At 50.2% G+C, this 12,743-nt stretch overlaps 1 protein-coding gene across 1 annotated transcript in view; it reads right to left on the bottom strand.

The window, feature by feature from the left end:
- Window positions 1-2,223: 2,223 nt before the first annotated feature.
- EXOSC7 (exosome component 7) overlaps window positions 2,224-12,743 on the bottom strand; it is a 28,542-nt gene continuing 18,022 nt past the window's right edge. The window contains exons 5-8 of the mRNA XM_052638901.1: window positions 9,876-9,946; window positions 5,575-5,698; window positions 4,409-4,564; window positions 2,224-2,465 (exon numbers count right to left, since the gene is read on the bottom strand). Coding sequence (XP_052494861.1) covers window positions 2,361-2,465; window positions 4,409-4,564; window positions 5,575-5,698; window positions 9,876-9,946 — 456 coding nt within the window. The 3' untranslated portion in view covers window positions 2,224-2,360. The remainder of the gene's footprint in view (window positions 2,466-4,408; window positions 4,565-5,574; window positions 5,699-9,875; window positions 9,947-12,743) is intronic.

Below are 12,743 nucleotides of genomic sequence, written 5' to 3'. Positions count from 1 at the left end.
TATAGCTCTTCTCCCCAACACTGATTTAATGGCCACTAAAGACAGCTCTGGTTCTGCTGAATGAAGTAGTGGATTTCTCTGGGACAGTATTTTCCCAAGTCTTTGCCAGTCTCTGCCTTCAGTTCTCTTTCCTTATTCTGAGAGCTGCAGTAACCAGACAATTCCAGGAAAGCCTCTCTGGAGAGACCCTGCTTACTTGGTGTTTTGTTTCATTTGTGATGGACGCTTCTTCCAGGCAGGGTGGCCCTCAAGGAAAGGTACGGATGGGGCGGTAGAGACATGCCGACATCTGCCTCTCCCCTTCATCTGCACTGGACGGGCTCCGCCAGCAGGCCCAGGAGGGTAGCTGTGGCACAGCTGGACTGGGACAGCGTCACCTGTCTGTCGCAACTCTCTGATGTCTCTGATCACCGAAACCGAAGGCTTCTCAACCGTGTTCACGTTCTGGTTGCAGCTGCGCAGCCCCACTGTGAACGCTCCATCACAGGCAGCCAACCAGCGCCAGGGGAAGAGGAACAGGCTGATTGCCGCCTCGCTGGCAGCACCGTGGCAGCACCCGTGAGGACTCTCCCTGGAAATAAAGCAAAAGAAGCAAGCCCCGGCCGTTCTCTCCACAGGGCAGCAGCTCCAAGTCTAGGCAGCCGCTCCTCTCCACTGGGCACCCCTGGCCAGGCCGGGAGGAGGCGCCCACGCCAGGACCTCTGCAGTCAGCCTGCAAGGGCTTCAGTGCACATTATGTTCTTTCCACCTGGCAATAAAAATTCCTAACTCCTTACCCTGTTTGTTTAATGATATGAAGAGAGTAAAATGCCACGCTGAAACACTCCTTCATGAATCAGCTCCTTCCCCAGGGCTCTCTTGATCGATTGGGGAGTTTCAGTTCCCCCAGAAAAGGAATACCAAGACTGCTTCAACCCATGAATAGACTGAATTCCAGCACGCTGTCCTGTGAGTAGAACACGGGCTCACAGAAAGCGCGTTCTGAAAGCCAGAAGAATGGCTTCCCCTTCTGTCCCCAGAGTATGAAGGCGGGCTGAGTAATCAAATGGCAACATCTCTAAAGCAGCCTTCTTAATATTGATAAAACCTGGAAATCTTACAAAACACCAGGGAGTGGTTATAAAACATGAAGCAATTTCCAAACAAGAGTGATAAGAAAGGCTGGCTCAGGACCAGACCCTAGGGGAGCTCGGCTGGGATCTCTTAGAGGGCCAGTAGCAAGAACTGGGCTTGCCCAAAACTCGGGAAGGCTCACCAGCCAGGCAGAAGCCCTGGGTCGGTACCCAGGGCAGAATGTCTTCTCCATCTCCTCAACCAGGAAGCCCCCAAATGCACGAGCTGCATTTATATTGTGTGTGAGTGTCATCTTGAAAGCTCGAAGGGGGAGAAAATTGACAATATATATATCATAAGAAGATGGTGATTGCAGCCATGAAATTAAAAGACGCTTACTCCTTGGAAGGAAAGTTATGACCAACCTAGATAGCATATTAAAAAACAGAGACATTACTTTGCCAACAAAGGTCTATCTAGTCAAGGCTATGGTTTTCCCAGTGGTCATGTATGGATGTGAGCGTTGGACTATAAAGAAAGCGGAGCGCCGAAGAATTGATGCTTTTGAACTGTGGTGTTGGAGAAGACTCTTGCGAGTCCCTTGGACTGCAAGGAGATCCAACCAGTCCATCCTAAAGGAGATCAGTCCTGGGTGTTCATTGGAAGGACTGATGTTGAAGCTGGAACTCCAATACTTTGGCCACCTCATGCGAAGAGCTGACTCATTTGAAAAGACCCTGATGCTGGGAAAGATTGAGGGCAGGAGGAGAAGGGGACGACAGAGGATGAGATGGTTGGATGGCATCACTGACTCAATGGATGTGGGTTTGGGTGAACTCTGGGAGTTGGTGATGGACAGGGAGGCCTGGTGTGCTGCAGTTCGTGGGGTCGCAAAGAGTCAGATACGACTGAGCGACTGAACTGATACTGATATCATAAGCATTTCCTTTGAACTATTTTTCTGCTAGGTCTTATTTTAGTGTGTGTGTTTGTTGTTCTGATTTCCTGCAGCAGGAGACAAGTCTCCCTGGAGAGGCCTGGGACCAGAGTCCTCCACTGGAGCAGGTCTCTGGACTTAGTTGTCATTTCCTAGATAAGGGTCAGTTGTGGCGGAGCCACAAATGGCATCCTGGCGTACAGCTGAAGAAGTCAAGCCATACCACACGCAAGACCAGAAAATAGACTTTAATTTCACATGTACAAATGTTGCCTTAAATTCACAGCAGTTAAGAAAACAATGTTACAAACTTCAGCTTCCAGGGAAAAGGAGAAGGCGAACATTCCGCAGTTGGAGGCTGCTGTGCATATCAGCCCAGGAATCCGACTTTCTGTCTCTTGGGCCCCAGGCTCTCCTCCTTGTGTAGAATACTCTGCAGGGAGGCATGCAGCACCTTGCCCACGCGCTTGCCAGTCTGCAGGACGGAGAAGGGCAGACAGAAGAGGGCACACGCCCGCCCGTGAGGCACGCGTACTCTGACTGAGAGAAGCGTCCCTGCCAACCAGCCATTCCAAAGCTGCACACATTCCATCGGCCTTACAGGACTTTCATTCAACATAAAAACCCCAGGGAGTTCCTGGTGGTCCAGAGGCTGAGACTCTGCACTCCCAATGCAGGGGGTTCGAGTTCGATCCCTGGACAGGGAACTGTAGATCCCACATGCCACCACTAAAGATCCTGCATGCTGCAACTAAGACCAGGTGCTGCCAAAAAAAACCAACCCTCCAAACCCCAACACCACAATAGTTAACCTTCTGGGAAGGCCTCTATTCTGAGAAAGGGGAAAAAGAAGAAGGCAGCCCCCAAGCAGCAAGCAGCAAGGAACCAAAGTGGCCTCGGTCCTTAGCTGCTGCCACTGGAAGCAGCAGAACAGTCAGCCCAGTCAGAACTTGGCTACAGCCACTGCGTTGCAGAGAGAAGGCCTGGGCAGACCACGGGGAATCCAGAATCTGTCTGATGAAGGAGCGGATGGTGCTGGGAACCCTTCTTAACAAGCAGTGTCTAATCTGCCTGCCACCAAAGGAGACCTGCTCAGATAGGACCAAAGTCAATACCTGAATAGAGTCTTTGATGTTACTGCCATGCAGAGATGCTAAAAGCATACGTTGCTGGAATCAAGGCATGTCACGAGGTCAGACAACGCCATAGATTTCCTAATTAGCCCCCTACACAGCAGACAGAAGGGGGCTTTGACAAAAAAATCCCAACTATATAAAAATCTTTCTTCATGCAACTGTTTTTGGGTCACGTGAATCAGTTCAAGAACATTATGAACCGACTACAAGTTTCCTCTCCAAGCCTTCCACGGTCTCATACCAGCTTTAGTTCACTTGTGCTACTGGTTCCATTCCCGACAATGTCAGGGAGAAAGACACCCAGGCCCTGGCACCACCCCAGTCCTCCTAGTCATCGGTGGACTCTCCCCAGGGCTGTGGGGCTTTTCCCCTGACCCCGGACTATAACAAGGGATGAGACCCCCATATCACGAAAACTCATATGAAGAGAAGCTTAGTGTAAAGACCAGGAAGGGACTGAGTCTATGAAATGCGAAATCAGGATTAAGGTCCAAAGTGACTTTGGAAAGATTTTTATCGCAACATTAAGAAAAGGAAAAAATGTCCAAGTAGGGGACACTGACTAGGGAAACTGATTATTCATAGGAATGAAGACGGAGAGAACAGGAAATGAGACAAACAGGCCACCAGGGCTTGCGAGATCTGGACCTGGATTTGCAGGAGAGGTTACAGTGGCTGGGGCGGCAGACACACAACCAGCTGAGTGTCTAAGCTTTATCAGGAGTGGAGGGGATGGGAGTGCCAACCAGTCAGTTCAGGAGCAGCTGGAAAGCGCCCGAGTGCTGCTGCCAGGCCTGGGGGCACCGAGGGGAGCAACCCACCCAGAGGCCGTGGGGGGCTTTCCCCCATCCTTCTTCATCTCCATTTACATGCTTCCAGGCCCACACAGAATGGGGAGACCACCATCCTGTGCCCCCAGCTCCACCTCTGCCCACTCTCCTTAGCAGGCAGGAAGCAGTCAGCCAGGATTTCAGTTCTCTCATCCAATCACCGAAGCCTGGGATTTGGCAGTTACAAGTGACTCTTAACATTATCAGTCCAACATTCTTATTCAGAAACGTGGCACTGGGGTCAGAGAAGGAGAGGATAAGGAACTCTTATGGGCCAGTCGCTACCTCCTGGTCCCAAGCTCAGCGACATCTGCCTTATACCAGCTGCCCTCCAATCCCCAAAACTGGGGTGAAGAGGGGAAAATGGGGAGAATGTCCCGTGTGACCAAGGGGGCAGGAGGCAGCAAGCGCCCCCAGCCAGGTACCAGCACCCACTTCAGAACCAAACGCACCTCCAGCATCTCGAAGATGCTCTCTGGGTCCAGGCTGCCCTTTCCCACCTTCCTCACGCACGTCACGACTCCCTTGCTGGTCACGGACACCAGCAAACTGGCCAAGGAGCAGGCCTCCTCCTGAAGAGTAGCGTCCACCACGTGCCGATAGCCAATCTGCAAGATGAGGGCAGCAGTGCGCACGCGTGGGCAACGCACACCCCGAGGGCCTCGCAGAGGCAATGCCCATACACCCATTCAGGCCTAATGTTAGATTCTGTTCATAAGGAGAATATCTGAAGCACTGTTTGCCGTGCTGTTGAAAGGCTGTGTAAACTGTAACAGAAGCATGAAATGGAAATACATGGTGCGGGGGATGGTGGTCAGAATTAAAATTCAGAGACCTTCCAAGTCAGGGGCTATCCAGGGGTCTCCAGCAGAGGTCTCCTGGATGTTTCACTGATGACAGAGATGAATGCTGAGGGCCCATGCTGATGGACGCGCTCAAGAATGAGTCAAGGGCAGGTGGCTCTGGTCGTCCCAACATTTCACAAAGCCCAGGCTCATGTAGCGATCCTGGTGGAATTAAACCTGGCTTGTCAGCCTGATCTGTATCCAGTGAATCCCGAGTGGAATCATGACAGTCTCAGTCAGAACAGGCCTCTTTGCACAGTCCTGGGCGGTGCCAGTCACGCCTCAGCGTCAGCTAGCCGCTCCGCTCCACAGGCCTCGGCGCTCCACGCTTGATGTATTAGACACCCAGGCCCTGCTCCAGCCCTCATTTCACAGATGTGCTCATTAGGGCCCACAGAGGGGACAGTGTCCGCCTTTCAACCACCTTTTTACTATTCAAGCAGCCCAGACACCAGAGTTGAAAGAAGTAAAGGAAATATGCACTCAAGATATTTTGGTGAAATGCCTGGTAGACAGAAGGAGCTCTGCAAACTCTGGCTACTGTTACTATGAACCCATTCATGTGCTCCTGAGACCAGAGCCACATCTTCCAGTTAAAAAGAGAAAGCTGTTTATGGTAGTAGTCTCTAATATAACAAAATTAGTGGATTTAGGTTAAAGGTACTTCTGTACGGGTTGTAAACCATAACTTCTCAACCTACTAGGTAACCTTAACGGGCCACGGTTGGAGGAGATTGACAGGGAAGAAAAAACCATGAGGTGTAAGCTCATACTTTGCACAGGGTGACGATGCAGGGGACATTCTCCACGCTTAGCTGGATGCAGTCGTAGGGGTCATCGGACAGTTCAATGTCCTTCGACCCTTCTTCGTCTTCCAGAACACGAACTCTTGGTATCCTAGAAGCAGAATTAAAATTCCCAGTTACTGAAAGGAAGCATGGTAACTTCTTTTTCTTGAGTTGGAATCCCTGTGCCTCAGAAGATGAAGTCATGCTGTGCTTGAGTTTGCCCTCAGCCCTGCCAAAAGGGTGCAGTGAGGAAAGGAGGTCTTTTAAAAAGTGATGCTGGGCAGAGGCAAGTGGAGAGGGGCTAGAGAGGGGGGAGATCGAGAGGCACAAACTAAGTACTGTGAATGAGATAAGTAAGCTTCACGGATACATTGTACAGCACAGAGAATATAGTCAATATTTTAGAGTAACTGTAAATGGAGTATAATATATAAAAATACTAAATCACTATGTTATACACCTGAAGCTACATGAATTATACCTCAGCCAACAACAAAAAATTTAAAAATGAAATTTAAAACAATACTTGGTCAACAGAGATCCAAAAATGAGCCCTGATCCCTACCTTCTCACCAAACACAAAAATCCATACTAAACGGACCACAGATGTAAAAGGTGAAACAATAAAGCTTTTAACTAAGAACATCTTCACGACCTTCAAGTAGACAAAGATTATTAAATAGGACACAGAGTACTCGTTGTAAAGGAAACAAAACTAGCCTTCAATTATAACTGAACACACACACACACATCTTGGCGACACGGCAGGTCTGGTTGCAGACATCACAATAAAGCAAGTCCCATGAAAACTCGGCCACTCCCCAGTGCATATGCAGCCATGTTTATACTATAGTGCAGTCTATAAGCTTGGCGCAAGCATTATACCTAGAAAATGAAAAAAGAAAAAAGTGCACATACCTTAATTTTAAAAGACTCTTAAAACAAACTGGAGGATATTTTTAACTGGAGGATAACTGCTTTACAATATTGTGTTGGTTTCTGCCGTGTACCAACATGAATTAGCCATAGGTATGCGTATGTCCCCGCCCTCTTGAACCTCCCTCCCACCTCCCACCCCATCCCACCCACCTCGGTTGTCACAGAACACTGGATTTGAGCTCGCTGTGAAAAACACATTAAAAAATGTTAAACATCATGTGAACCTTCTTGCAATAGTAACGTCAAAAATTACTGATCACAGGTCACTGTGACAAATATGTACATAAGGAAGAAGTCTGAATACTGCAAGAGACGTGAGGTGAGAAGATGCCGTTGGGAAAATGGTGCTGACGGACCTGCTGGCTGCAGCACGGCCACAGATCTTCACTTTGCAGAGAAGGCCGCACCTGCTAAGCACAATCCAGCGGCGTGCAGTGAGACAAGGTGCGCCTGTGCATGTGCACGATGTAACACAGACGATAAGCTTCTGTTTGTCAAAAGGCATTATCTGGAAACTAAAAGATCATCCAGAATGGAGAAAACAAATTATTTCTCTGTGTGAGTGTATAAACTGACACATTACACAAAGAATTCCTACCGAACAGAAAAGACAGACGACTCAACAGAAATGGGCGAAAGACTTCAACAGGAACCTCAAAAAAGAGCCTATTCACATAGCCGATAAGACACTCAGAAAGGTGCTCAACTTAAAATATTCATCAGGAAAGTGCAAAATAAAACTACAATGTGATACCAAGACACACCTACCAGAATGGCTAATATTAAAAAGACCAAAAAAAAAAGGGGGGGGGGGTGGGCTGGCAAAGACGCAGAGCAGCTCAGACTCTACACAAAGCTAGCAGTATCATTTGGTAAAAGCAATCTGGAAAACTGTTTCACAGTATCTGCTACCACTATTTGCAGGAGCTCAAAACTGGCAACTACTCAGGTGCTCGTCAGCAGAAGAATGGATACATCAGTGTGGCATATTCACCGGCAGTGGAACAGCACACAGCAAAACAGAGGGCCATGACCACAAGCCACAACACAGAAGTCTCGAAACATAATGCTCAGTGACCGAGGCAGACATCAGCGAGAAAACACCACGGGATTCCGTGTGGACCACGCACAAAGCGACCTATTGCTTTAGGGCTGTGGTTATCCTCGGGGGGTGCAGTGACTGCATGGGGGTACAGGGTGGGAGGACTTCCGGGGGCGGGCGCTGTTCTTGTTTCTTGAGCTGGGTGCTAGAAACACAGTGGCGCCATAAAGCCGGCTCATTCCAGTGTGGGGTGGGGCCAGGAAGGAAGAGGCGGTCCATCCAGCTCCGGTTATGGAAGCAGCGCCGGTGCTTTTCCCTGTGACTCTGACAAGAGCCCCCTCTGATTCAGTCCTGGTGCCTGTCCCTACACACGCCAAGGTCCAGAGCAGAGGGGTTTCAGCCAGAGAACGTGCTGCTAGGGTCCTGCCCCGAGGAGTCCTGCTATGGTCTGCCCCGCGTGAAGTCTCCATGCCAGGGGCCCCCAGGGTTGAAGTACTAAGTAATATCAGGTGAACAGTTTGAATTCTGATACGGTAAAAAATAGGCACGCATACACACACACACACCCCTTCCCATCACACACGCACAAAGCACACATACACACTCACACATACCCCTTCCCATCTCTCTCACACACACACACAATCACACATACCCCTTCCCATCTCACACACACACCCCTTCCCATCACATACACACTAAGCACGAATACACACTCACACATACCCCTTCCCATCTCTTACATACACACACACACACCCCTTCCCATCACACACAAAGCACACATACACACTCACACATTCCCCTTCCCATCTCACACACACACACACACCCCTTCCCATCATATACGCACTAAGCACGCATACACACACACATACCCCTTCCCATCTCTTACACACACACACACACACACCCCTTCCCATCACAAAGCACGCATACACACTCACACATACCCCTTCCCATCTCACACACACACACACACACCCCCACCCCTTCCCAATCCTCTGGCCATAATGTGGTTCATCAGAAGGGCTAGAGGATGTTCTCGAGAGAATGGCCGCCACCCTTCTAGCAGGCCCTGACTATACAGAGTCCTCTCCACACACCAGGGGCACCGAGTGCCTTGCAGAGTCCGCACCCCCTGCTGCCGGCATGGCTGCTGTGCTCTGGGAATGGGACTTGAAAGCTATGCCCACGACAGCTGTCCTCCCCAGCCTGAGCAGCTGGGTTTACCATTCTGATGTACAGTTTGCCCAACACTTCCCCTACAGCCCAACAGCCTCATCTGGTTCTCCTCTCCCTTTCTGCCTTGGTGCCCATGGCAACCAGCTGGCAAGACAGGGAGTGATTTCTGAGGCTTGAGGTACAACAGACGGCAACTTCCTTTCTTCTCCAACAGAGCCCAAGGCCAGGCTGCTGCGGACAGCATCTGGGACGCGAGGCCTCACAGTGGCCACGAGGGCCAGGCCTGCCCTTGGCTAGTGTCGGCCAGGAGTCTAAAGGCCCAGCAAGGGGAAGGGGACTCTACAGCTTTCGTCTCAACAGAGCTTTGATCCTGCAACATCTGACCTACATTTATTCAACTTTGTTTTTGTTTGTTGTATTTTAAACTGTGCAAGTGGTCTAAATTCCACCACAGGAAAACTCTGAAATCACTTTTTTAATCACCCATAATGTGAGCACTTGAAAATAACCGTAATGTCCATTTGGGGGTATTTATGTTTGTCATCGTTGTTGTTCAGTTGCTAAGTCGTGTCTGACTCTTTGGGACCCTGTGGATTGTAGCCCATCAGGCTCCTCTATCCATGAGATTTCTCGGGCAAGAACACTGGAGTGCATTGCCATTTCCTTCTCCAGGAGGTCTTCCCAACCCAGGGATCGAACCCATGTCCCCCGAGTTGGCGGGTGGGTTCTTGACCCCTGAGCCACGAGGGAGGCCCAGAGAGCAGAGTACAAAGCGAGCAAAGCCCTGGCCCCTGTGGAGCTTTATCTAGTGAGAGTATCTGGACGGTTGGCTGGGCCACTGGTTTCGACTCATTCTGCTGTTCTGTGGTTTTCGAACATTTTTCTACATGGTGCATGTTTACTTATGAAAATAATAATCCAAAATATAAACACAGAAATATATCTATTTTTAACTTATGAAATCTGTTTTCTGAAGCTTAAAATTAAATACCACCACTGTCGACGGGGAAGCCCCTTATTATCCTCTCCGACGAGCTTCAGTCGTAACGCCATCCGCGGTCCACTGCAAGTGCCCCTCAGGGTCTCCACGGGCCCCGGCGCTGTCTGCAGCAAGGCTTACCTTGTGTTGAAGAGCGCAGCCTTCACAGCTATGGAGATGGCATCGAACAAATTCCCACCACATTCCAGCAGCTAAGGGAGACAGGGAGTGAGGCGGGGAGAAGCAGTGAGCATCATTTCTCACCTTATGAAAGCACGCTGGTTCCTAAAAAATATGGACCAAGTGTTTATACAGACCAGGAAGCCGGGCTGCTCGGGCGGCTCGCCGCCACACACAGGCTCTTCACCCTAACTGCAAGCGCTGCCTGCTGCCCCAGCTGTGGGACCACCGCTCAGAGGCCCCAGACTGTGTGGACAGGCAGTCGGGCCTACGCTAAGGGAAAAACTGCTCACTGGCGTTTTGCCCCAGCTAACTCTCAGAAGCACTCGGCAAGCATTCCGGTCATCGCTGCTTGCATATACCCAGCCTCCAGACAGGTTACAGAACTGCGGCCACTGATGCTGCCGCCGCCACCAGGATCACGCTGACGACCGCAGTCACTGCTGCTCGTAATGACCGATGTAAATCTGATGCTCAAACACCTCTCACTCCATGGTCTCTGTTAAGCGTAGCAACAACCAAGGTCTTTCGCACGTCTTCACCCATGAGCAAAAGTATTAACTGTACTCGAGTGCTCCTGTCCAGGGAGGGTTGGAGCCCATCATTAAGTGGAGGGCAACACACCCTTCTTCCTTACTCTCAAGAAGCCTTGGCCTGAGGTTATGGAATAAAGCCAATGGGAAGAGAGGAGAGGAAGTCACGTGGAGAAAGAAAAGCAGTGTATTTCCATGGGTGTTTATTTAGGGTCTGTCTCCTCTTCATCTCAACTACTGATCCCTGAGGCTGGCCGCTGTCGGCTCTGTTTATTCTTTTCTCTTCAGAGCCCAGCAGAAGGGCTGCTGGGAAGGAGGAGCTTGGCAATTATTTATGGAAGACAGGCAGGCTCAAAGCCCGGGCCTTCCCAACTCTGAGAATCAACAGTCACACCTGGCATGTCTCACGCACTGCGTCCACGCCCAGTACCGACTCTAATTCCCACCTTTAAGCTTTCTGGGCAAGCCTCCAGTAGACTCCAAGCATCTCTCCTCCACCTCATATAATTACTGCTTATCAGAATATGATCTCCCAGCCTGTATTACCAGCTGGCTTGATAACTGCAGCATGTTGGTCGAGCAGCCGGACTAGCTCCCCTGCACCCTGGTTCACGTACAGACTGCTGCACGGCTAGACGCTGGCGCTGGACAGGCTGCTTCGATTCCTGTCTTTGCTAGGTGACTGCTGACTTCCCCAGTCTGGACCCACTTTTCCAGGGTTCACAAAGGGTGAAAGCCACTCTATCTTCCAGAGGTGTTCAACATATGAGTCTTTGTAAAGTCCTCCACAGTGTCGGGCACACAGGAGGCATCAGCTAAGTGTTTTAAAAATGTATCCTAATTTGCTCTTTCATCTTCCCTTTGTTCTCCTCCCACTGTCCAGTGTGTCCACAGCTTCTCCATCTTCATTGCTGACAACCCCTTTGGAGAAGAAATTCCGATGCAGAAGGCCTGCGGGTGACCAGGACTCAGTGCACCCTGAGCTGTTCCTGTTCACCATGTATCCCTGCTCATGGGAGAAGCCTACGGTTCTAAGGTGAGACAGTGTCTCTTTGATGTTCACCAGTTTTGCAAGAGGCTGCACTGAGAGGACAAGCCTGTCCAAATCAAAAGTGCATGAGGCCCCCGCGCTGGGCCAGCCTCCTAACGAACCACACGTGTGTGGGGTGGCACCTCCCTGGGCAGCTGTGAAGCATGACTCTTGGCAATGACTACAGGCTACCAGTTCCCGCCCTCCTCAAAACCAGCACCTGTAAAACTACCTGCTTAGTAGGAATCAAACTCCTTTTTCTTAGTAGGAAGCAAACTCCTTTTTCTTAGTAGGAAGCAAACTCCAAATACAGACTGGAGATGAAAAAAAGGAAATGAACTTGTGATTTCATTATTTTTACCCCAAAGCATCAGCATTCAGAACAGACCCAAACCTGCTGGACAGTTAAGCACTGCTCTTTTGGCTAGCTCTGCCCCATCTATGAGCAAACTAATTTAAAAGTTTCCAGAAAGCCCTGCCCTGTTTCACACAGGGCCGACAATTAGACAGCCAGGCTGTTCCCAGTAATGAAGCTCACTATCAGCCCACAAGATCAGCCTTATCTTCATACTCATGAAAGGACTTGTTTGGTCCCTGGCTTTGCCCTCTGCCCTCAATATGAAGTGGAAGATGTAGTCACTCACCTCAAGGTTCACAAGATTAAAGGGAAGGAGACCTAGTAAGAGCCTGTACATGAGCAAGAAACTGGCAAAGCAAAGCTGTCAGAGGAATTACTGCCACGTGCCCAAAACCGGGCAGACAAGTGACTGGGAGGGAAGCACCAGGAAGGAAATGGAGGGCTAGGCCAGAAAGACGCCTGCAGGCACAGACTTTGGAGAAGGAAAGAGGCAGGGCCTTGGGTCCTCATGGGAAAACAAGGGGGTCAGGGTAGGTGGGCTACAGTGTTTTCAAGGGATGATGAGGTGAGGTCACGAGTTGGCTCTGGTGTTAAACAGCCCTGGCTTTGGAGCCCAGGATCACTGCTCACGAGCTGAGATCCCCTGGCAGAGTCCCTTGACTTCTCTGTGTCTCAGTGCCTCACTTATAAGTGGGGAAGGCTAGTGCCCACTGGCAGAGCATCTGTAACAGCTACAGAGAAATGCAGGTGAATGCTCATCTTCCTCGTCGCAACTCTGCCGATCAGCTCTGCTGGCACCGTCTGCAGAACATCTCTTGCTTCCTTCTTCCCAGACAACCCCTGTGGATCATTTTGGGCGCTACCATGGTGCAGCTGTTGGCAGATTTACTGGCAGGTGGCATCATCCG

This window comes from Budorcas taxicolor, chromosome 1 (assembly GCF_023091745.1).
Source record: "Budorcas taxicolor isolate Tak-1 chromosome 1, Takin1.1, whole genome shotgun sequence".
NCBI lineage: Eukaryota > Metazoa > Chordata > Mammalia > Artiodactyla > Bovidae > Budorcas > Budorcas taxicolor.
Note: the sequence above shows the minus strand (reverse complement) of the source record. Positions and strands in the feature narration are given on the sequence as shown.